The sequence below is a fragment of the Macaca fascicularis genome, chromosome 6 (assembly GCF_037993035.2).
Source record: "Macaca fascicularis isolate 582-1 chromosome 6, T2T-MFA8v1.1".
NCBI lineage: Eukaryota > Metazoa > Chordata > Mammalia > Primates > Cercopithecidae > Macaca > Macaca fascicularis.
The window spans coordinates 14470978-14496930 of NC_088380.1; the positions used below are offsets into that span (position 1 = coordinate 14470978).

At 39.5% G+C, this 25953-nt stretch overlaps 1 protein-coding gene across 1 annotated transcript in view; it reads right to left on the reverse strand.

Moving 5' to 3' along the window:
* DNAH5 (dynein axonemal heavy chain 5) overlaps nt 1-25953 on the reverse strand; it is a 321438-nt gene that overhangs the window by 119796 nt on the left and 175689 nt on the right. The window contains exons 36-45 of the mRNA XM_045393550.3: nt 21525-21703; nt 20947-21134; nt 20426-20620; nt 14512-14646; nt 13577-13684; nt 10659-10812; nt 7853-7999; nt 4902-5143; nt 1955-2131; nt 286-487 (exon numbers count right to left, since the gene is read on the reverse strand). Coding sequence (XP_045249485.2) covers nt 286-487; nt 1955-2131; nt 4902-5143; nt 7853-7999; nt 10659-10812; nt 13577-13684; nt 14512-14646; nt 20426-20620; nt 20947-21134; nt 21525-21703 — 1727 coding nt within the window. The remainder of the gene's footprint in view (nt 1-285; nt 488-1954; nt 2132-4901; nt 5144-7852; nt 8000-10658; nt 10813-13576; nt 13685-14511; nt 14647-20425; nt 20621-20946; nt 21135-21524; nt 21704-25953) is intronic.

Sequence of the window (25953 nt, forward strand, 5' to 3'; positions counted from 1 at the left end):
TCTATTGAATGAACGACAGAAATGGATCTGATTTGGTTTTTTAAATGTTTCTTAATTCATTGAAAGTTTAGTGCACAATATATTTAACAGGAAGAAAACGTGCATTTGAAAAACAGATTTTTTAAACAGAAACCACTGCCACTTTCTCCACACACGAACGTTTTCATATCTTACAGCCAAGAATGATACATCTCATTTAGAAAAAATATATATACTGTGTAAATATTGGCCATGTAGGGAAGAACGGCCCCCATGGGTTCCGTCTGGACGGGCAGGTGTCCTCACCGTCGGGTGCCACGTAGTAGTCGAAGGCGGTGTCCCCGGGGCCCGCGGGCGGCGGCAGCTCCAGCGTCCCCGCGGGCCGCGCGCGCAGCCAGAGCTCCAGGCGGCGCCGGCCGTCCAGCTCCAGCGCCGCCCCCGCGCTCCACAGCAGCGCGAACACGAACAGCCGCCCCAGGTGCGCCCGGCTCACCTCCCCGCCTTGCTCCTGAGAAGGAAAGACACTTTTTTTTAATTACTTGATTCTCAAACCCAAACACTGCTCTAGGGTTTCAATGAAAACAGTAAACATAGAAACAAGACACTAGTTTTTCTCCAAGAACAAGGGAAAGGATGAATAAAACTGGAGAACAAATGAAGAACTGATCTCTGGAAATACCAAACTGCCTTTAAAAATAACAGGGTTGGCCGGGTGCGGTGGCCCAAGCCTGTAATCCCAGCACTTTGGGAGGCCGAGGTGGGCGGATCACGAGGTCAGGAGATCGAGACCATCCTGGCTAACACGGTGAAACCCCGTCTCTACTAAAAAACACAAAAAACTAGCTGGGCGACGTGGCAGCGCCTGTAGTCCCAGCTACTCGGGAGGCTGAGGTAGGAGAATGGCGTGAACCCGGGAGGCGGAGCTTGCAGTGAGCCGAGATCGCCCCACTGCACTCCAGCCTGGGCAACGGAGCGAGACTCCGTCTCCAAAATAATAATAATAATAATAATAATAATAATAATAATAATAAAATAAAAATAAATTTTTTTTAAAAACAGAGTTTATCGCAGCACTGTTCACCACAGCCAAGTTGGAGACAACCTAAGTGTCCATCAACAGATGAATGGATAAAGAAAAGTGCTACATATACACAAGGGAGTACTATTCAGCCACAAAAAAAAGAAAGAGAGCCTGTCATTTGAACAACATGAATGGAACTGGAGGTTATCATGTTAAGTGAAATAAGCCAGGCACAGAAAGACAAACTTGGTATATTCTCAAGCATTTGTGGGAGCTAAAAATTAAAACAATTGAAGTCATGGAGATGGAGTAGAAGGATGGTTACCAGAGGCTAGGAAGGGGAGTAGGGAGTGGGGAGGAAGTGGGGATGATTAATGGGTACAAAAATACAGAGTGACTTGACTGCAGTCAGCAATAATTCGTTGTGCACTTTAGAGTAACTGAGGGAGTACAATTGTAATGTTCATAACACAAAGAAAATGAAGAATGAGGTGACAGATACCCCATTCACCTTGATATGGTTATTACACATTGCATACTGGTATCAAAACATCTCATGCAACCCATAAATATACATACCTACTATGCACCCACAAAAATCAAAAATTACAACACACACAATAATAATTTTGGGATACCTGTTGCATGACTTTAGTTGTTAACCTGCAACTAAATTCCAAATCTATGGTTAGCTTTATTTTTTGTTAAAGGGATATGAAAAAATACCAAAATATGTGGGATCCATGTTTGAAATATTCCCCCTCCCCAAGAGCTCTAACCAAATCTAGTTTCAAACATAGTACTCTCTGCACAGCACGGCTACATTAATAAAAGAGAAAATACAGTAGTCCCTGCGCAGCATGGCTACATCAATAAAAAAGAAAATACGGTACTCTCTGCGCAGCATGGCTAAGTTGATAAGAGAGACTTTCTCTAGAAAGTTGAGCAGTTTACCTTGAGAGGAATCAGGCCTTGGAGCATGTTAATGCTCTGCATGATGACAAAGGCCTCCAGCACCTCCATCTTGTATTCTAAGTTCTGGACACAGAAGCGATACAAGTCCGGGAAAGACTCGGTGTACAGCTGACGAAGAATTTCTGCTTCTTGAGGCGAGCGTTTCTTAAGAAAACCCTGTCAGTTCACAGATAAGTGTATTCATGAAACTTACTAGCACACTAGGAAAATGGTCATTTGGGAACAAAAATTTTAAAAGTATCTGTTAGTAATGATAATATTTAATGATTATACCACACACGATGTTCCAGGCTTTGTTACAAACTCCTCCGCGTATTAATTCATTTAATCTTCAAAACAACCCTACAAGGTAAGAACTGTTATTATCCTCCTTTTACACATGAGGAACCAGAGGCCCAGGAAGTGTAGGTAGCCTGCTCAGGAGCCCACTGCAAGCAGGTGGCAAGGGCAGAATTCAGCCCAGAAAGCCTGGGCCCACATGTTCAACTACTATACTATGGATATGCTCATAGATGGAGAAATAGTCTTCAATTCTTGATTAAAATATGCTGGGAGAAAATGACAAGGCACATCTATGGAAATAATTCAGCGGGGAAAGTAAAGAATAAAAGATGAACAAAGGAAATCCATACCCAGATTTTTTTTCTTTTTTTGAGACAGGATCTTACTCTATCACTCAGGCGGGAGTACAGTGGCATGATCTCGGTTCACTACAACCTCCGCCTCCCAGGCTCAGGTGATCCTCTAGCCTCAGCCCCCCAAGTAGCTGGGACCACAGGTGCATGCCACTACATCCAGCTAATTTTTGTAATTTTTGTCAAGACAGGTTTTGCCATATTGCCCAGGCTAGTCTCAAACTCCTTGCCTCAAGCAATCTGCCTGCGTTGGCCTCCCAAAGTGCTGGGATGACAGGCATGAGCCACTGTGCCTGGCCCCCAGATTTTTTTAATAGAAAACAAAGATTTACTACAATTAGTTGTTTCTTTTTATTTCTTCTAATTTAATTAATAAATGATGTAGAAAAATATCAAGGATATTCATGAAAATGGAGAATTTAGTCATTTGGAAAACCTAGTATTAAGAATCTGCACCTCATTCATAACAAAATACCACTTAACACACAGTGTTTCCTTAAGATGAGGCAAGTTCTCTTAAGGTCAAGAGATCAGCTCATTCTTCACCTCAATATTTCAAGAAACAATTAGAGACTCTGAACAGAAGCAATAAAATGTTGATTCTGAATTATTCATTAGTTCATGAATTTACCATGATTCTACCTCGACAAAAACACAACACAGCACTTTTGAGTTGATGGAACCGAAAGACGACATTCACCAGGGCAGGTAACCAGCTTAGCTCCCTGAAGCTGACAGACTGCCAGCAACACAACTTTTCAATTGCTCTGCCCTCTAACAACTCTCAGAGCTGGCTTTCCTGTTCTAAACATTTCCAATCTGATTCTTCATGAGTCTTGCTCTTCCTAACAATTCCCAAAAAAGAAAATGCATTATTTAAAACATATAGGATATTATGAGGTGAGTGTAGCATTAACGTAAAGGTCTTATTCAGTCAGTATGGACAGACTATAGCAAAAGCTTATTTTATAAATATCAAACTCATGCATTAGCTAGTATTCCTTAGCTAGTTGTATAAAAGTACTTTTCAAAAATCTTTACGAAATTGAACTATTTCGGAAAAATCACATATATACATTTTCACTTGTACTTTGCTGTACCTGTGGTTTCCAAGCCTGGCTAGGTGGGGAAAAAAATGTTGTGGCACTTAAAAGAAAAAAAAAGAGAACGATCCTGAGTTGCCTCCCAGAGATTCTAATTTGGTAAAATTGAAGTATAACCCAATCATCTATATTTTAAAGAATTGTCATTAGTGATTACTTTTGCAAAGACAGGGCTGCAACCCTCTGCTTTTCTTCTCCTTAATGGATGGATAAGTTAATTGTGAAATCTGAAACCTTTACAACTATTTTTAGTGACACATTCAACTATATGTCAACATCATTTTGCTGTATGATTCCCTTCTTCTTCACAGCTTCATACCAAATCTAAAGCCTTTTGCAACAGAGTTGAGTAAATTATGGAAAGACATTAGTAAAAAGTTAGGATATAACCATATAGAAATAAAAGTTTTAAGATGTAATGATATAATGTAAAATAAACATCTACTTTATTTAAATTAGGAATTCAAATGTTTTCAATCAAAATCATCTTCAAAAAACTTAGGTGATGAAAATAATACAACCAATTATGTAAAACAAGATTTTTCATGTGGCTTATCTAATAAACATTTTGCTTTACATTATAATATTTATATAGCAAAATATCTAAGTTTGCAAGGCATTATTTATAATTCTGATCAATATATTCTAGGGCATATTGCTGGTAATAAAATAATATACCTGATTATGAATTGATGAGATGTTATCTGAAATATTATTGCCAAGTTCAAACTTAGAACTAATGTTATAACTAATGAATCTCATAAAAATTCCTTTTATGCAATTTTAATAAAATGACTTCAAGTTAATGTTCTAAGATGGTCCTCCTAAACTTTATGTGAGTGTGTACCTTTCAAAAATATCATGAATCCCCAAAGTGATCAAATTAAATTTTACTTATTCCATCCTCAGACACAGTTTGGCAAGACTGTTGGTTCATACAGGCCTGGCAATTACTCTACAACCCAGAGGCTGGAAATCCCAGTTCAAAAGTGATTAGAAGAGTAATGAAGAAACATGTTAGGAGCAATCAGCGTTTGAATGTCCCAGTGCATTCAAGGTATCTTCCATAAACATTAGCATAAAAATGCAATAACACTGCCATCTGCAGAAAAATTGGCACACACACTAAAAGAATGCTAACGGGTCTGTTTTCCTTTTTAATTATACAAAAGAAGGATTCAATTATACCTCAAGAATAGGACTCCAATCAAGGATAGAAGAGCTCATGAAAACCATTCCATTTCTTGAGACGGTGGCAGGAGAAGCATTGTCAATGTTATGAGGCTCAAAAACAATCTTGCAGTTTGGAGCCATGGGAATCCGATCACCATTGGCAAGGGTTAGAGTTTTGTTATCATCCAAAACAGAATTCAGATTTTCAATCCAGATGGCATCTACTGGACCATCAAGAATTATCCAGATATGTTCCCCTAGAATACCCCACCAAAGGGAGAAAAAAAATACATACACACATACAGCGCATGTACACATAAGTTTAAAAGAGTTTGAAGAAGTACTATATTTGATGTAATTTTCATTAATTTTTAAATACAGTTTTGCTCTAAATGAGTACCTTGTTTTATCACAAAGAATCTTCAAAGATCTTTATATCACAGTCAAGGCCCATAATTAAATCAAAAAGTCATTTGTTTATTGGACAAATATTCATTGAGCACCTTGCACATGTCACTGTTCTAGGGGCTGGGGATATTGTGGTAAGTGAGACAATATCCTGCTTTTGCAGAGCTTACATTCTAAGGAGTAGAGATGACAAGCAAACAAATAAAGAAAAGTTTAACATACGAAAAATTAAGTAGAATGAGGGCATGGGGCATGTTTTAGATAAGGTGGTCAATAAGATATTCCAGGAAGAGAATGAAGTGATGTAAAGATCTAGAGGTAGAATATTCCAGACAGCAAGAACAGAAAGTGCTAAGCCCCTGAAGCAGGTACAGGCTTAGTGTAATACAATGGACTGAATGTTTGTGTTCCCCCAAAATATCCTCATGAATGAGATTAGTGTCCTTATAAAGAGACCTCAGAGAACCCCCTTGCCCTTCTGCAACATGGGGTACAGCAAGAAATCGGCAGACTGCAACCATGAAGAAAGACTTCGCCAGAACCCGACCATGCTGGCCCTCTGATCTCAGACTTCCAGCCTCTGGAACTATGAGAAGTGAATGTCTATTATTTATAAGCCACTCAGTCTCTAGCATCCCAAACTAAGGTGATCACGTTCCAGGAACAATAAGAAGTAGAACCTGAATCGCAAAAAGAGGAGGAGGGGGAGAGGTACATGAGGGCAGTGGGAAAGACAGAGCTATGGAACCCATTCTGGTTTGCACCTAAGTCTAAGGCGTCCAGTAGAGATCCTCATAGAGTTGTTGAGTTGGGAATTCAGGAGAGAGGTCAGGGCTGGAGATTAAAATGTGAACGCCACCAGTTTAGAGATGGGATTTAAAGCTATGAGACTGGGTAAGTTTCTTCTTAATAAGTGTGGAGAGAGAAGAGAGCTGAAGACAGAGGCTCTGTACCCCTTAGGCTTCTGGCACGGTCTCCTGTGTTTGTTCCCCTTTCTTCCAGACTTCTCAAGGAAGCAGAAGTGCAAAAAGAGCTAGCAGGATCCCTGCAACCCAGGGAAGGAAGGGATTCAAGAAAGCAGGCGATCAACTGTGCCAAAGGCTACTGAGGGCAGTACCAGACTGAGAACCGGCAATTTGTATTTGACAAGCTAGAGGTCGGGGTGTCTTTGATATCGCAATTTCAGAGGAGTGCTGGGCACAAAACCTGACAGCAGTCACACAAGGAGATACTTGGAGGTAGAGAAAATGACAAACATCGGCAGAATGCTCAGCAAGAATGTCATTGTAAATTTAGGTTTTTGATTTAACAGTAGCATTCCTCTTCATTTCTCAACTACTACCTTCTTTTACTCACCAACACCACGACCTGTCTTGTGTTTCTACATTTTCTTTGTTATGCAACAACTGTGGAATTGTCTATTTCAAATAAAATGCTTTGAAAATCCCAATCAAGTTTATTCAACTAGCAATTCAAGTAAAATAAAATGGTGATCTAATCACCAGAGTCACTTGGAAAGAAAAAGCATATGTTGCCTTTTTTTAATGTGGAAAGAAGGGGGAAAAAACTCCTCTGAGCTCTTGTTCTTTTAAGTCACATTTGGTCTCTGGGTCTGTGTTTACAATGGATTACTGGAACAAATCAGAAATAAAATTTGATTTATTTCCAGTAGAAGAAAAACAATTTCTAATATGAGCACATTTTTTAAATGAAGCATTTTCATTGATCTTTGGACAATTAATATTAGCATTATCAGCTACATTCCTTAAATGAGAACTTCAATGGTACTACTTTAAACATTTTTCAGAAGGACACTGTTGCCCAAAGGGTAAACCCAGGAAGCCCAAGTATCTCCTCCTTCCCCTGCTTCTTTCTCTCTGCAGTTGTATTCACTGTGCCTTTTGCCTACTCACTCAGGAGTGAGGAAATCAAATGAGAAGACATCTGATATCACCTCTTCCCTCCTAGTTTATATTCTGAGAACATTGGGTTCAATTTACAAAGTCCATAAGTGAAGGACTATTCAGACTGAACCGCCAGCCCTTAATGAGTTTGTTTAAACAACTGAACACCAATGTCCATCTACACAGAATAATTTATTAGTTCAATGGAGACTTCATTTTTGCTATACACAATTTTCTCTCCCAAATAACCCATTTTCCCTGTGATTTTATAGAGAAATCAATTCTTTAAAAATAGGTTGTACTTAAATGAGAGTAACACTGGTAAAATAGTCAGTGAAAATAGTTATGGTAAAATCACTTTATTCAATACTATCAATTTTCCTTAACAGCTTTTTCCATCTATTTTATTCTAAGACATCACAGGGATATGGACTTTTTTTTAGAAAATATTATTTCAAAAAAGGGAGCATTTTAAATACTGTAATCAATAATTTCATTATTTCAACATTCACAAATATCATACTGATTTATGACTTCTTAGTCTTGGCTAAGATATTATACGGTGAATACAGTTGTTCTACTAATTCTGTATAGCCTCCAAGGATTTTATCTAGAAGTGTATCTCTAAAATAATCCTTGTAATTTATCTTCTACCTTTCTTTGCTCTTAATGTTTTCCTCCAAAGCGTAGAAAATATCCCATCAGTCCAGTCATTTGTGGCAACGTCCAGCCGACCAAACATCTGTGGGGCAGTAATCGCTTTGGGATTCATCCTCATTTCCCGGTGTGGTTTTCCACAATCTATACCAAGTAAATCCAAATTTTAGACATCTCAGATGGGAAGTGAACCATCATTAAGCAACATTGCACTAATTTGTGGTGTACTGTCAGCAGGTGCTCAAAATATGAAAACTGCAGAGCTACATTGAAAATATGTCTTACTGCATTCTAAGTTACCATAATTAGCTTCATTATATCATATTGACTAAAGCACTTTTTTATCTTCTTTAGAGAAAATTGCATATTGTTTGGGGCGAAAAAGGATACCATGCCGGAATTTATGAAGGTACTAATATAATCTGGAAGCTCTCTAAATTTCACGGCTCAAAAAAAATCCTTGGTTTAAGCTACACTAGATTAAATCTTGTGCCTGAAATACCACCTAGAAGATGCCTCATTCTGTCCATGATCAGCTTTGATTTGTGATATGTTTTCTTGCTCACCTTGAAAACGATAAGTTAAATGAAATTTGCATGAGTCAAGGACTTTCTTTTGTGGCCAGGAAATGTTTTCAAGAAGAAATGTATCCAAATCTTTCAAACCCTAAGCTGACTACTCTTCAATGGGCTGGCATTCTGTGCATAAGGGACTATGGTTAATGAGCAGAAGAGTGAATAATAAGGTTTAAAGTACAAAATTATAAAAATGGGCTGGGTGCGGTGGCTCACGCCTGTAATCCCAGCACTTTGGGGGACCGAGGCAGGCAGATCACAAGGTCGGGAGTTCGAGACTAGCCTAGCCAACATGGTGAAACCCCATCTCTACTAAAAATACAAAAATTAGCCGGGCGTGGTGGAAGTGCCAAAGCACTTCCTTGGGTATATCATTTTCTCTCCAATCCCTCCTACTGGCACAGGCTCTTTTTTCTGCTGGAAACATTTTTTATCAATCTGGTACTCAACCCTCAAGCCTCGGATGAAGTAGCACCTGGTCTGTATGCCTTTCTATAATTCCTTAGAGGATTTTCTGATCTCCTTGGCCTCTACTCACAGGATACTTGTCCAAATCTTCCTTATAGCAATTCCCCATTGAGTTATAATTATCTCTATGTTTATGTCCTGCTTCTAATACAGAACCTGACAGAACTTCAAATTATGGAATGTTAAAGACACATGATGAGATATATGCTAAATCAGGGAACAAATAATAAGCATCGGCCTTGCACTTCTTCAGCAGAAGTTCAATTATCTTCTCACTCTTTTGGAGTATTAACGTTTTCAGTTAGAAACAATGTGTTCCTTAAGTAAGATGAATGTCTCCTCTACCACTAAAACCGAAACCAAGTTAAACAGCAAATAGTCCAATGATTAATTCATCTTTGCAAGGAACTTCTCCAGAATCAGTGATGCCATACAGATTACATAATTTAGACATACCATACATAATGTATCTATATTGTTTAATATTTAGTGCTCCTTTTGTTCAAGTCATTGTATCATGTGCATTTATAGTTTATTGTTAACAAAAGGCAGCTTCGTAACTGCAACAAAAATATTACTGAGAAAAATTTGAGAGAAAGAACACAATCATTTAAAAACATAAAAATCCCAAAACAGAATCTTAATAGCATACACAAAAGACCACGTGGTAAGTCCTGCAGGTTGGAGTGGTCAGTTTTGGTAGAGGTAGGTGTTAGCTGAGAACACACTGTATCTCAGTCTGAGGACTGCCTGGTAGAGAGTCCTGAGAGACAGAATTCACTTCCTTCAATAACTGAGGAAACAAAGACCAAATCCAACACGTACAGGGGCCCACAGTAAATACTGGCAATCCTCAGCAACCACCAACAATGTACCAGTGTTGCATCAGTAGCAGTGCACTGAGGTTCCAGGAACTGCCTGAGAGCCCACCCAGGTACCTCTTTGCTGGGTGGGCTTTCAGGAGGCTCCTGGAATCTCAATGCACTGCTATGTATTTTGCATTCCAACAGCCAAGGCTCTGTGACATTTTGGAATGTCTACGGGATGCCAATGTTTTTAGAAAGAGAGTCATCAATGTCTGATCGGAACTAGAGAAGACAAGAATAATCATGAACATGGTAATGTCCATTATCCTTAGATGACTTTAGATGTAAGGCTTAGGGACATCTGGAAATGAAATGCATTTATTTAACTTCACTAAAACAAATCTGATTCCAAATGGGAAGGTAATTTATGATTGGAATTGGGATGACTTCAGCACATAGAACATAAGAACATAAGAGTTGGGTTTGGAATTATTTTCTATTTATTGGGAGACAGTGTATTGTATTTTGTATTTACTGGGAAATGGCATGGTATGTTGGGAAAATTGGGCTTTTTTAAAGCACACCCTGACCTTAACTCTGAGTCCCATCACTTGCCATCTTCGTGACCTTGGACGTTTTTGAATTTGAGCCCTGATTTTCATACAAAATACGGATAATAATAACCACCTCTCAAGATCATTGTGAAAGTCAAAGTACATAACATACGTAAAACATACAGTGCAGTGCATAACGTCACCTAAAAATGTTTTTTTTTCCTCTCTGGTCCATTAATGTAATATGTTATCTCTAAAATGTTCCCAATAATTAATAAAGCAGTATTTCCTCCTATAAAAATATATTATTGTATCTGCCTTTGCATACCTCATGGGCATTCAAATGTGTCACCACTATTTAAATGGGCCACTCCAGGCACTGACCTTGGCTGCCCCATACCTGTCATGGCTCTCATCAACGTGTGGATGCAGGTGGTCTTCCCAGCCCCACTGGGCCCCAGGGTCATCACCCCATGCCGCACCCTCTGCGTTTCGAATAGCTGGATGACCTTCAGTTTCCAAGGAGGATGGTTGATTAAACCAGCTTCTTCAACCTGAAAACATAAGAGAATCCCCACATTGAAACACAACAATGACAGCCAGGCACGGTGGCTCACAGCTGTAATCCCAGCACTTTGGGAGGCTGAGGCGGGCGGATCACAAGGTCAGGAGTTCAAGACCAGCCAGGCCAACATGGTGAAACCCCATCTCGACTAAAAAATACAAAAATTAGCCTGGCATAGTGGCATGAGCCTGTAATCCCAGCTACTCAGGAGGCTGAGGCAGAAGAATTGCTTGAACCCAGGAGGCGGAGGTTGCAGTGAGCCAAGATCATACCACTGCACTCCAGCCTGGGCAACAGAGCAAGACTCCCTCTCAAAAAAAAAAGAAACACATCAATGACAATCTCAATTTACCATTGTGCTGCCAAAATAAAAAACACACACACAGACATGGGGAAGAAGGAGGAGGATTTACTTTTTAATGAGTACACAGTTTCAATTTGGGATGATAAAAAAGGTTCTGAAGATGGATGGTGGTGATAATACTTGCTCAACAATGTTAATTCTTCTTAAAAAGGAATAAAATGTACATTTTATGTTGTATTTTTACCATAAAAAATACATTGCATGAAAAATACATATTTACATAGACAAATATCTGGCTGAACGTAGTGAAGATGCTATCCCAAACTAATAAGAAATATCCGCATTTATCTTTGGGAATTGAAAACATTTATATAAATATTCTATTGAATGAACATCTGAGGAGCAACTTAAAGACTCAAATGGCAAAATGCATTTTAAATGTTTAATTTAAAAGGTGATACTTCTCACTAGAAAAATGGATAGCATACTATGTTGATTAAAATTCCATATAAATTTCAAGCTGTCTTTATATGTCCACTGCAGAGTTTCTATCTATCAACGCATGTATGGAAGTTACTCTGTGCCAAATATTATTCTAAGATCAATCTTTATAATAACATGATGGAAATCTTTATAATAACATGATGGAAGGGATACTATTAACATCTTCATTTTACAGATAAGGAAATTGAAGCAGAGTGACTAAGCAATTTGCCCAAGATGATTAAGCTTGTGAAACTATGGAATGTGTGTTTAAGCCCAAGAAGTTCAAATCCACAGTCCATGCACTTAACCATCATGCTATGCTTGAACTCACAGTACACAATGATTTCAATTTTACTTAAATACTTGTTTATAATAATCATGTATCACTTTATGCTATGATTTGCTCTTCAAATTTTTATATGCAGCAAATTACTAACATAAGTCATCATATTAATTACTTAATGCTTAGCTTTTTTATATTTTTAGATTTTTCTTAGAGATAGAGTCTCATTCTGTCACCCCATGTTGGAGTGCGGTGGCGCGATCACAACTCACTGCAGCCTCAAAGTCCCAGGCTCAGGTGATCCTCCTGCCTCAGTTGTGTGAGTAGTTGGGACTATAGGCATGTACCACTGCACCAGACTAATTTTTTAATTTATTTGTAGAGACGAGGTCTCACTATGTTGTTCAGGCTGGCTTCAAGTAATCCCCCAACACTGGCCTATCAAAGCACTGGGACTATTGGCATAAGCCACCACATTCGGCCCAATACTTAGCTTTTAGGTAGTGTTAAAATTAGTTTAGCCAAAAAATGAAGAACCCACTTGCAGACAAATTATCACTCTTGCCTGATCAGGAAATTTAGACATTTATGTACCACATTTTCAAAGCAAAATATACACTAAGTACTGTTACATTTGATTTCCTTGTTTTGTTTTGTTTTGTTTTGTTTGTTTTTGAGACAGAGTCTCCCTCTGTCACTCAGGCTGGATGGAGTGCAGTGGTGCCATCACTGCCCACTGCAGCTTGGCCTCCCAGGCTCAAGTGATCCTCCCACCTCAGCATCCAGAGTAGATGGGACTATAGGCACATGCCACCATGCCCAACTAATTTTTTGGATTTTTGGTAGAGACAGGGTTTCACCATGTTGCCCGGACTCAAACTCCTGGGCTCAAGTGATCCATCCACCCTGGCCTCACAGCATGCAGGGATTACAGGCATGAGCCACCAGACCTGGTCACATTTGATTTTTATTACAAATATTTTCAGGGAATTGAAGTGCAATTTATAAATATGAGCTAATCGCCACTTCTATAAAACATTTTTTTCCAAACTCTTCTTCATAGAAAAAGAAATTGAGGCATAAGGTTTACATAATTAATTTCCATTCCTAGGAAGATCATAAAAAGTTGAAGCTGCAGTAAGTACCATGGGAAGTCCAGACACAACCTGATATACATAGTGTGGTGGGTTGCCCCACCCTACCCACCGTATCCCACCGCCAGAGGCTGAGCAAGAAGCCACAAGTACTGAGGAAAGAGAAGCCACATGAGATCACTGCAAATAACATGCAGAGGCAGGAATCCAACAATCAGGCAACACAGCAAACACCAGGGCAGAGCCAAGCTAAGCCAAGCTCCAGAGAGGCAGCTAGATGAGCCCCATCCACACTGCTGACCAATCACATTTCATTTCTGAATCTGGTGTGGAATGGTTTCCACCAATAACAGGGCTACTCGCACATGACTAGCTGACATATGGCTGTGCAATGGTAGGAGACCCAGGGCAGGGGGAGTTTGACCCATGGTGTGCATTGGCCTCCCTTAAAACAGCAGTGTTAGCCTCACTGTTGTTATTTCTGCTGCTCAGAGTGCACAGGTTGGAGCCACAGCAGCCCCACTTTATTCCCATTAAATTCAGATGAAACAGACACCAGCCCTCGATGCCCTGTGAAGCATATTACCTGTCTACTGATTGCTGCTTCCAGTTCAGGGTAACCTGCCTTGTCCAGAAGAATATTTGGAAAGAGATCTTCAATCAAACTCAAAAACAAGGGCTCATCCTCATCAATCTAAAAAAGAAAAGAATGGGAAATCAGACCAATTATTCTGGCACAAACATAGCAACATGCAGATAAACTGGAAATGCCCAACACAGTCCGGGTTATTGCAATGTAGCCACTAACAAATAACATGTCACTTTTATTGAAGTTAAGTAACATTTTCCTCATCTTTCCCATAAATTTAAAAAAAAAAAGAGGAAGAGAACAGGGAGAAAGGAAAGAAACGGAAGGAAAGACAATACTGTCTATGTGACAATCTTTCCATAAAATAGTCAGTTTGGGGGGATACCATACAGTCTACAATTTCTAATTTAAACTTAAAAGAATTTTCAAATTGGAAATTAATAGCACGTTTGTGAACTGGAATTTGGTGTATATTTTTAATTTAAAATAAAAATCTATCGTTTTGTCAACCTTTACATAGATCCACGGATAGTGGGCATTGATTATCAGTCTCTATTGTGAAATAATAGTGTGAAACTATCACACACTTGTAGAATTTACACATCATTTCCTACCAGGCCCTACCAGACTCCAAAGCTGAGATTTGAGGTCTAAAACACAAAAATGATTCAAGGTATTTGGCATCTTAACATGTGTATTTTTCTTTAATCCATTTCAATTCTACTGGAATAGGCACATTTTAGAGTGGATAGGAGTCATTACCCAAAAAAATGTCTGAAAAAGTATAATTTAAAGTGATGCTCTCTAGCACTTTATCTGACAATTAGGCATTTTAAATGAGCTTTTTAAATAAATATTTTGAAGTCTCATATATGGGCAGTTAGTTGAACTGATATTCAAGTAGGTGGAACATTTCCATCTGTGAGTGTTACCAGTTTAGAAAGATTCATGTCCCGCAGTACACGCATGACAATCGTGGACTCCGTATCCATAGGATTGGCTCTTTTTGCTGCTCCCAAGGTCCGAAGAACCGACAGAATGTTACGCAGGCCAAAGTCATAATGAACCTAGAGAATGTGAGATACATTGGGCTTATTTTCAACATTAAAATACTTGCAGAAGCCACATGAATATGACAGAAATTATATTCACAATAATGAATAAACGTTGGTTTCCCCTCAGAAAATGCATACACACAATGGGGCAAAAGATTTCTATATAGATGTACTTTTTGAGCAAACGGGGAATATCCCAAAGAGTCCTCCCATGTGCCATCATTAGCTTAAGCCCTTAGATCAGAACTAGCTGCTATAGCTTGACAGGGAAAAAGGAATAAATTTCTTTCTGGAGTACAGACATCCCTTTGGGTTTATTCTTAATCAATCATACATAAGGAAATTTGCTCATCTCTCTAAAGTTAAAATTCAGAACCAGAATTAAACTGGGACTGCACTCATGACTGTCATATACATAGAGATATATGTGTCTTTTTCGTGGTAAGTAAGAAGACAGGAGAATCGGGGAGAAAATAAGCAGCTGCGCTTCAGGATTACCTGGAGGAGGAAGGATAAGGACAAATTAGAAAGTCAAGCTCCCAGCTTTGTCATTCCCTTACTATATATTTATTAAAACTCAATTATGTCAAATTTCCATATATAAAGTGAATAATCAAAATTTACTTATCCAATCATTGTAGAAAACAGTAAGGTGGTTCCTCAAAAAATTAAAAACAAAACGATATGGATCCAGCACTCCCAATTCTGGGTATATAGCCAAAAGAATTAAAAGAATGGGCCAGAGGCACAGTGGCTCACACCCATAATCCCAGCATTTTGGGAGACCAAGTGGAGCAGATCACTTAAGGCCAGTAGTTCGAGACCAGCCTGGCCAAGACAATGAAACCCCATCTCTACCAAAAAATTACAAAAATTAACAAAGCGTGGTGGTGTGCATCTGTGATCCCAGCTACTCAGGAGGCTGAGGCATGAGAATCACTTAAACCCAGGAAGCAGAGGTTGCAGTGAGCCGAGATTGCACCTGCACTCCAGCCTGGGCAGCAGAGCAAGACTCTGTCTTGCAAATAAATAAATAAGTAAATAAATAAATAAATTTAAATAAATGGTCTCAAAGAGATATCAGCATATCCCTGTTCATAGCAGCACCATTCATGATAGCCAAGAGGTGGAAGCAACCCAAATGTCCATTGACAGATTAATGGATAAACAAAATGTGGTATATGCATATAACAGAATATTATTTAGCCATAAAAAGAAAGGACATCCTGTCACATGCTAAAACATGAATGAACCTTGAAGACATTATGCTAAGTAAAATATGCCAGTCACAAGAAATCAAATATTATATGATTTCATTTATATGAACTATTGGCAATAGTCAAATTCATAGAAACAGAAAGTAGAATGATGGTTACCAGGGGCTAAGGGAGAAGAAAAAGAGAAGTTGTTATTTAGTGGGCACAGAGTTTCAGTTTTTCAAGATGAAAAATTTACAGAGATCTATTTCACAACATTGTGAATATACTTAACACTATTGAAATGTACACTTAAAATGGTTAAGATAGTAAATTTAATTTTATATGCTTTTACCACAATAAAAAAGGTGTATAGGAAAAAACTACAGTTATCTGCTGAGGTAATTGGGAGCAGTATGCCTCACTTAATACTAGTCATTTGGAAGATGGAGCACATAAAAATATTCAAATTGAGTTCCCACCTTCAGGGAATTTAAATTCTAATAAAGATAATAAAATAGAAATGTGAATAAAATTGTATAAAAGTAACAATGACTTAAAAGTGTTGGTGAGTAAAATTAATCATGAGAAACTTCCTATCAGAGTTGGACTCAGTTAAATCTGTGGGCATGAAGGGAAAGTCACAGAATGTTCACCAAGAAATCGGTATGGGTCCAACTATTTTGCACACATTGATTTATTACATTTCACAATGACCTTGTGAACATAGGTGGTAGGAGTGAGGGAAGTAGTGAAGTGGTAGTGAAGATAAGAGCAGGAGCCAGTGATGTGGGAAGTTTTTTCCATTCAAGAAACAGCATGGAAAAAATATTTATTTGAAAGATAAGTGATATGGTTTGACTGTGTCCCCACCCAAGTCTCATCTGGAATTGTAGTCCCCATAATCCCCATGTGTCGTGGGAGGGACCAGGTGGAGATAATTGAATCATGCTGTTCTCATAATAGTCAGTGAGTTCTCACAAGATCTGGTGGTTTTATAAGGGGCTTTTCCCCCTCTTTGCTCAGTACTTCTTCCTGATGTCACATGAAGAAGAACATGTTTGCTTCCCCTTCTGCCATAATTGTAAGCTTCCTGAGGCCTTCCCAGCCATGCTGAAGTGTGATTCAATTAAACCTCTTTCCTTTATAAACTACCCAGTCTCAGGTATGTCTTTATTAGCAACAGGAGAACAGACTAGTAAATTGGTGCCACATAGAGTGCGGCACTACTATCAAGATACCTGAAAATGTGGAAGCGACTTTGGAACTGGGTAACAGGCAGAGGTTGGAACAGTTTGGATAGCTCAGAAGAAGACAGTAAAATGTAGGAAAGTTTGGAACTTCCTAGAGACTTGGAAGGCTCAGAAGACAAGAAGATACGAAAATGTTTTCAACTTCCTAGAGACTTGTTGAACGGCTTTGAGCAAAACACTGAGAGTTATATGGACAATGATTTCCGGCTGAGGTGGTCTCGGATAAAGATGGGGAACCTGTTGGGAACAGGAGTGAAGGTCACTGTTACTATACAAAGGGACTGGTGGCATTTTGCCCCTGCCCCAGAGATCGGTGAAACTTTGAACTTGAGAGAAATGATTTAGGGTATCTGGTGGAAGAAATGTCTAAATGGCAAAGCTTTCAAGAGGAAGCAGAGCATAAAAGTTTTGAAAATTTGCGCCTGATGATGCAATGGAAAAGAAAATCCCATTTTCTGGAGGAGAAATTAAGCCAGCTGCATAAATTTGCATAAGTAATGAGGATTTGAATGTTAATCACCAAGACAATGGAGAAAATGTCTCCAGAGCATGTTAGAGACTTTCATGGCAGCCCCTTCCCATCACAGGACCCGAGGTCTAGGAGGAAAAATGGTTTCCTGGGCCAGGTCCAGGGTCCCCCTGCAGTGTGTAGGCATGGGACTTGGTGCACTGCATCCCAGCCACTCCAGCTGAGGCTAAAAGAAGCCAGCATACAGCTCAGGCCATTGCTTGAGAGGGTGCAAACCCCAAGTTTTGGCAGCTTCCATTTGGTGCTGGGCCTGCAGGTGTGCAGAAGACAAAAATTGAGGTTTGGGAACCTCTGCCTAGATTTCAGAGGATGTATGGAAACACCAAGATGTCTAGGCAGAAGTTTCCTGCAGGGGTGGAGCCCTCATTGAGAACCTCTGCTAGAGCAGTGCAGAAGGGAAACATGGGATTGGAGCCCCCACACAGAGTCCCCACTGGGACACTGCCTAGTGGAGCTGTGAGAAAGTGGCCACCATCCTCCAGATGCCAGATTGATAGCTCTACTGACAGCTTGTACTGTGCACCTAGAAAAGCCACAGACACTCAATATCAGGCCATGAAAGCAGCCAGGAGCGGGGCTGTACCCTGCAAAGCCACAGAGGTGGAGCTGCCCAGGACTTTAGGAGCCCACCTCTTGCATCAGTATGACCTGGATGTGAGACATGGAGTCAAAGCAGATCATTTTGGAAATTTAAGGTTTAATTACTGCCTTATTGGATTTTGGACTTGCGTTGGGGCCTGTAGCCTCTTTGTTTCGGCCAATTTCTCCCATTTGGATCAGGTGTATTTTTTACCAAATGCCTGTACCCCCATTGTATCTAGGAATGAACTAACTTGCTTTTGATTTTACAGGCTCATGGGTAGAAGGGACTTGCCTTGTCTCAGATGAGACTTTGGACTTAGACTTTTGAGTTAATGCTGGAATGAGTTAAGACTTTTGGAGACTGTTGGAAGGGCATGACTGTATTGTGAATTGTAAGGACATGAGATTTTGAAGGGGCCAGGGGCAGAATGATATGATTTAGCTGTGTTACCACCTAAATCTCATCCTGAACTGTAGTTCCCATAATCCCCACATGTCACTGGAGGATCTCAGTGGAAGGTGATTTAATCATGGGGGCAGTTACCCTCATGCTGCTCTCATTATAGTGAGTTCTCATGAGATCTGATGGTTTTATAAGGGGCTTTTTCCCCTCTTCACTCAGCACTTCTCCTTCCTGCCACCATGTGAAGAGGATGTGTTTGCTTCCCCTTCCACCATGATTGTAAGTTTCATGAGGCCTTCCCAGCCATACTGAAGGGTGATTCAATTAAACCTCTTTCCTTTATAAATTACCCAGTCTCAGGTATGTCTTTATTGGCAGCATGAGAACAGACTAATACAATAAGAATGAGTGAGTAAGGGCTCCAATAAGCAGAAGAAACCAAGAATGTTGGAGACAAAATGTTAGGGTCAGACTAACCAGAAAGGCTCAATGGCCAGAGCCAGAAGAATCTGTCTGTGTCTGAACACTCACAGGAAAAGAACTTTTGAGTAGGAATGTAATTAGGTTGAACCTGTGGGTATAAAAAGTATTAAAGATTCAAAGAAGTTTGAAATAGAAGCCTAAGTGATAAGATGGAACAAAGGTTATATATGTTAGGAAGTGTTATTCATGTTATAGTCTTATGTTTACTGCACTGTGTCATTATTTAGCATATATTTTTAGTAATTTTCACTGATAAGTACTAAAAAATTGTGGCATGATGCCCACCTCCTGGTGGTCACATCCTTATATGATATCACCTTGAGAGTAGGCAGGACCTGTGATTTGCTTCTTCTAACTAATAGAATACAGCAGAGACAACAGGTTGTACATGATTATGTGTGCGTGATTATGTGGTCACATTAGACTGTAGCACTCGTTTTGCTGAAAACACTTTCCTTGCTGACTTTGAGAAAGTAAGTGGTCATGTTGGGGAAACCCACATAGCAAGGAACTATGCACTGCCTGTAGGAACTAAAGGTGGCCTCCAGAAAACAGCCAGCAAGAAATCAAAGCCCTCAGTCTTACACCCTCAACTAACAGAATTCTGCTAACAACTGGAGTGAGCTCAGAAGTAGACTGTCCCCATTCGAGCATCAGATGAAACCACAGCCCCAGCCAACGCCTTGATTGTAGCCCTGTTAGACACAAACCACAGGCCTCATTTCAGCTAACTCCTGACCCACAGACACCATGTAGTAATAAATGTACATTGTTACAAGACACAGAGTTTGTGGTATGATTGTTAGATGACTATTATGCAGCAATAGATAACTAATGCAGAAGTATATGTTTAATTCCATGACTTTTAACTATGAAACCTCATGATGCCTGAACCTGCAACCCTAAACAGTCGAGGAAACTAGCAAGAAGGTTGCAACATATAAACAAGACAGTTAGCAAACCTTGGTCAAATACTCAAGTGAGCTTAGAATTAGGAAGAATAAATCATTGAGAGGTTCCTACAAATAATGAAAACACATAACACACATGACAATGAATCTATAAGTGGTATAAACAGCCAATGTTAATATCCATAAATCTTTGGCTCTTAAACCAGTGCACATAATATTCACTTCATTTCTATGCTGTAAATATTAATTTATTTAATGTATTTCTTGATAAAACTATGCATATAAAATTATTTTTGTAGTAATATACCTTTCTACTTAGCATCAATAAAATCCTTTGTCAACAAGCCTAGTCTAATATTTCTCAAAATGAGAACATTCTGCTGAATAGAAAAATGAAACATGCCTAAGTGCATAAGACCTCCAGGATGACACACCTGCTTAGAAAGCTGCTCCTCACACAGTTTGTAGAGCGTGAAAAACTTCCTGGCCAAAACAACATTGTCAATGAAGCCACAACTAGCCAACTTCACCCTTATGATAATCTGACGGTCAGGCACCATCATGGCCACTGAGCGGAAATTAATCTTCAAGTTTTCAGGGAGTTCCTGCCGTCCGGCATAGCCAGGATTCTAAACAGAAAATAAAGTCCAAGGATGAATGATGCAATCAAGCACAAGTCAGCATGATATTAAAAGATACACTATGTACACACAAGTCTGGAATGACAATCAGGGAACTCATTTACATATCTCACTCTCCTTTTACCTGGACAGGCTAAATCATGAGTTATTCATATGATCTTTGCTTAACACCAAAGGGTTTTCAACAGGAGGTAAAGTTACAATCCCAATTTCCATTCAGGAAAATAGATAAATAGATGACATATGACCAGGGAGATGCATGAAAATTGTGATAAGAAGGCTGAAATTCAGTAGCTTTTCTAGCCACTCCTTACCATGGTTAAGAAAAGCCCAAATTCAGGGTTCATAGTCACATTATCTCCATCAGTAAAAATAAAAGACTTTTTGTGCTCCTTTTTACATGTCAGAATAATAGAAATTTGCTGGGCTGCAACCGAAAGAACTGGTAGATCAATACGGTTAAATTCGTCAAAACAACCCCAGGATCCAGACTGTGCCAGTCCTTAGAAAGGAAATTAAATGAAAAATCCAATTAGTATATAATTTTGGAAAACCAAGAAAAAGGATATTATGTAGCTGCCAAAATGAGCCAGATGTAAGTTCATTCAAAAGAAAAGTGGAACAAATAGATCTATGCATCAAGTGACCCAAAGCAGCTCACAATTTGGCACTGTACCTGTAAACACCCAAGCTGCAGTGATAAAGGAACATCAAAAAAAGGCAGGTGATAGTAACATTTGGTCCACCCAACCTGGCAGGATTGAAGATTTTCCAAAAAATTTTACAAAGTTGAAAATGATTCTAAAATGTGGCCAATTGTTGAAAACAAATTTTAGCAAAGTATTCCATCTTGGCTGAAATTTCTCACCAAATTAAAAAATATAACCCATACCTTTAAAAATCCGTCCAAGTCCTCGGAAATCCATCTGGTCTGAACAATTGAAAACCACGACGTATTTCCCTAGGCATCGTCCCATGTCTTTAGTGGTTTCTGTTTTGCCTGTGCCTGCAGGTCCAGCAGGGGCTCCTCCCATGCTCATTCCCAGAGCTTGAGCCAGCGTGATGTAACATCTGCATGGATAGAAACATCACTAGAACCAGCCCCCAGGCACCTGGAAATACTTCTGAGACATCACAGTGACATGAAACACACACAAAATTAAAAACCAGAAGGCCACTGTCCCTACCTAACATTTCGAATACAACATCCTAAAACACACTTATCCTTATCAATGTTAACACATGTTGAGGAAAAGGAAGGGGTAGTCTATGATCAACTAAGTTTAAAAACTCCTTAAAAGGTTAAACAGCTTTCTTTACTGATGAATTTTTCAGGCTTTCTTATCATAATATACAGAGAGAATCTCCAGGTATAAAAATAATACATTGCATTTCCAAAATGTATTTGGCAACACTTTTGCAGAGATCTATCCCCATCTAAAAAAATGTATATATATAAATATGTATATATAAATATATATAAAAATATGTATATATAAATATATATAAATATGTATATATAAATATACATATATTTCTGTGAAACAGATCGGGATCCTTTTAAATAGATTAATCCCTTTTGAATCTAAGAGTTGGCCATTTGATGTAGCTGGGATTTAAAACACACATTGCTAAATAATCACATCTTGAATCTATTTCTGTGAGTAACTACTAAACTTGCACATGCTTTCAATTGCATCTTACTATATGAGATTAACAAATAAAAGATTGGTGAGAGAATACAAGAATGCCTGCAAATGAAAATTTTTCACCTGATAGCTTGCAGATGAATTACTTGTTTGCCAGCACCACCTGGTGTTACCAAAGGAGACAAATTATAAAGTGGTGCTATGTAGTGTTTTCTTATGGCCAAACTATAAAGCATTCATCTGACTTGAAAAAGATTTCCAAGGAAATGAAGTGACTATCCAGCTTGAGCAGTGGAAATGAACACTGAGTGCAACAGCTGGGGGTGGTTCCAGGTTCTCAATGTTATTGGAAATGAGTGCTATAAAGGCAAGTAAATGACTCAGTCCTTAACGTATGCAGAGCCTGGATACAGAGGAGAAGACCCAGGCATGAAATCAAGAGGATGCCTGCTCTCACTTTGAGTCTGCCTTTTAACCCAAGGTCTGATTTCTCCTGTTGCATTTTTGCCATGCTTCCAGAGCAGAGTCTGTAACAACAATAGACACCACAGTGTGATCCACATACATCATCTAGTTTCATCCCCAGAGAACCCTAGAAGGAGGCTACTGTTCCTTTCCCCCATTGTACAGAGAGGACGAAAAAGGCTCACAGAGATTGACTGACTTTTCTCAGGACTGCGGCAGGAGAACTGAGACAAGCCAAGTCCTCTCACTTTCCAGCTCTGAGACAAGCCCACCCTATCCGGGAAAGAAAAATAACTAATGGGCACTAGGCTTGATACCTGGGCGATGAAATAAACTATACAACAAACCTCCATGACACAAGTTTACCTATGTAACAAACCTGCACGTGTACCCCCGAACTTAAAAATTAAAACCTGGAAAAAAAAGATTAAATAAAATACCAAACACATAAAAAGGGAATCCATGTCCATCAACTCTGATCACTCAGCTGCTCTGTTATGCAGACCCTTGTTACAACTGAGATGACTGGATTCATAAACTGAAGAAGTAGCAAGTTGCTTCAAACAGATCAATCCTATTTACATGAAAAGCAGGTGGGCATGCCTGGAGACTTCTCCCTGACTCAGCTAGGTGGGCCTTCAGACGCACTTCTACACTGGCACCCAAACTGCCTGTCGGTGACAAGCATGAATCTGTCAGAGCATCTCCCTGTGTGTCTAGAGAATTCTATATGTGGGTGTACCTCCCTTCTTGCCTCCCTTCTCTGCTTTCCTTTCTAGTCTATCGGCTATTTTCAAAACCATTTCCATTCATGAACAGGGTTTGAACTTTACGTGTTTAAGTTGCCTGTGGTCAACTCCATTTTAGTTTTCTACCTTCCAGTTAAACTGCTATAAACCCTCTGCGGTCAGGAACTAGGTCTGGTTCACACTTGTACCCTCAACTACTTGCCTTATCCCTAGCACCTTGTACTATATGAACAACATCTGTTGAATAAATGGCTTGCACTGATCCAGCCATACATTCTTATCTGGTCCCTCCTGTCCCAACAGCTACAGGAATTAGAGATGCAGAATGTGACCCTGATGCCAAATGAAAAGCGACTGACCCCGTGACCCAGGGCTCATTATCACTCGAACTAACCAAATCTATCACCAGCATTCGTCTTAAGTATCCATAGCACTGTCGGTGCGTTTTGTCACAGGTAAACCAGAAGTGGTTTCAACTCCTATTGGTTCTAAACTGCTGAAAAGTTTCCTAAGAAACAACGGTAAATGCGTCAGCAGGGTATATTTGTTCCTTGAGAACTTGGTTTAGTTACAGACTCTTTGATTATAGGACATGCTTAAGGAGAAACCAGAGAAAAGGTTGCTAAAGAATGTGTTATCATAGGCCAGGCACAGTGGCTCATGCCTGTAATCCCAGCACTTTGGGAGGCCAAGGCAGGCGGATCACGAGGTCAGGAGCTCAAGACCAGCCTGGCCAACATGGTGAAATTTCATCTCTACTAAAAATACAAAAATTAGCTGGGTGTGGCAGCACATGCCTGTAATCCAAGCTACTCGGGAGGCTGAGGCAGGAGAATCGCTTGAACCCAGGAGGCAGAGGTTGCAGTGAGCCAAGATCACGCCACTGCACTCCAGCCTGGGCAACAGAGTGAGTGAGACTCCTTCCCAAAAAAATTTTTTTAAACTGTTATCAGCAGTTTTGACAAGCAACAGTGATAGCAAGAATAATACTAACAATAAACATTTGCTGTGTCACGCCCTGTGCTGGGTACTTATGCTGCCTCTAGTCCATGCAATGATTCCAAAACAAGGCAATCAGGGAGGTTAGGTGTCTTGTCCAAGACTACACAGCTGCTAGGGACAGAGCTGAGCAGTCAACACTCAAAACTCACAGAAGCTGTGGGAATGTCAGAGAAAGGTACAAGTCTTGTCTACATTTCTTATCAAGCAGATAAGATGTCTCCATCAGCCCTCAATTTCCTCTGCCCTCTGCTTAAGTGACAGCAGTAGTCAAGACAATTCTAGTCTTCATTAAAAACACTATGAGTTTTGGAGAAAAGCACTGTATGTTATCACATTATAATAGCTATTTTATCATCTGAAATGTCTGCAACTCTGCCCACATGGCATTGAGCTTCCCCGAATCCATGGAGCTGCCACAGCTGTTAAATTCACGTCAGTCAGTGAAGGGATGATAACATGTCAGTGCCAACAACATTTGACTTTTTTAAAGTATTAATTTCAACAAGGAGTTTTCTCTTGCAAAAGGGAAGCAAATCTTGCAGTGGAATCTCAGTTACTATCGAAAATTAATAACTCACTTCCCACACAATCAAGTTAGTTAAAGGAAAATAAACAAGTGGGCATTTAGGGTGAAACAGACAAACTTCAGAATCCCTTCGCTTACATATTTAAAAATCCTTATTTTGCTTTCAAAGTTCTCAGGTTTTTTGACATCAAAAGATATACAAGATAATGAACACAGTGGAAGAATCAAGTTGCAGAAAAGACTGTAAACTATGATACCTATATGTGAAACTGAGAAAGGATTTTGATATCTAAGCATCCACAGTTTTCAGAGGGATAGAAAATAAACTGTTGATCATTTTGAAAAATAGAAAAGTTTTCCCTCCCACACATTCTACTTCACATTCTTCTGTACCATTTACATTTTTCACCATTAAGATGCAATTTTGGAAATAATCACTTCTTTCATTTATTCAAGAACCATTTATTTAGCATCTGTTATGTGACAGAACAATTCTAGCAAACACATCACATGAAGCTCATGCACCAAGGATCTTTCATTCTAAAAAAATAATAAAAATAAAAGATTATTTAAAAATAAGAAACAGGGAAAATCAAGCTGGGTAAGAGGGTTATGGGATTTGGAGATTGTGGGAGGTCGGGAGACCCTCTGAGGTGACTCTCTAGCAGAGGCCTGAAGGAAGAAGGAAGCAAAATATGCCACTATTAAGGAAAAGGGTTCCAGGCTAAGTGTGTAACAAGTGCAAGGGCCCTGAGGCAGGACTGTGCCACAGCTGGTACAGGTGCCACAGCTCGAGCAGGTGGCCCGAGCTGAATGAGGATAGAGAAGCAGAGAAGTAGCAGAGGCCAGATTGTACCAGGCCTCACAGGCCCATGTGAGGACGTTGGCTTTTACTTTGCATGAGATGGAACCATGGGAGAAGTTTTGGGG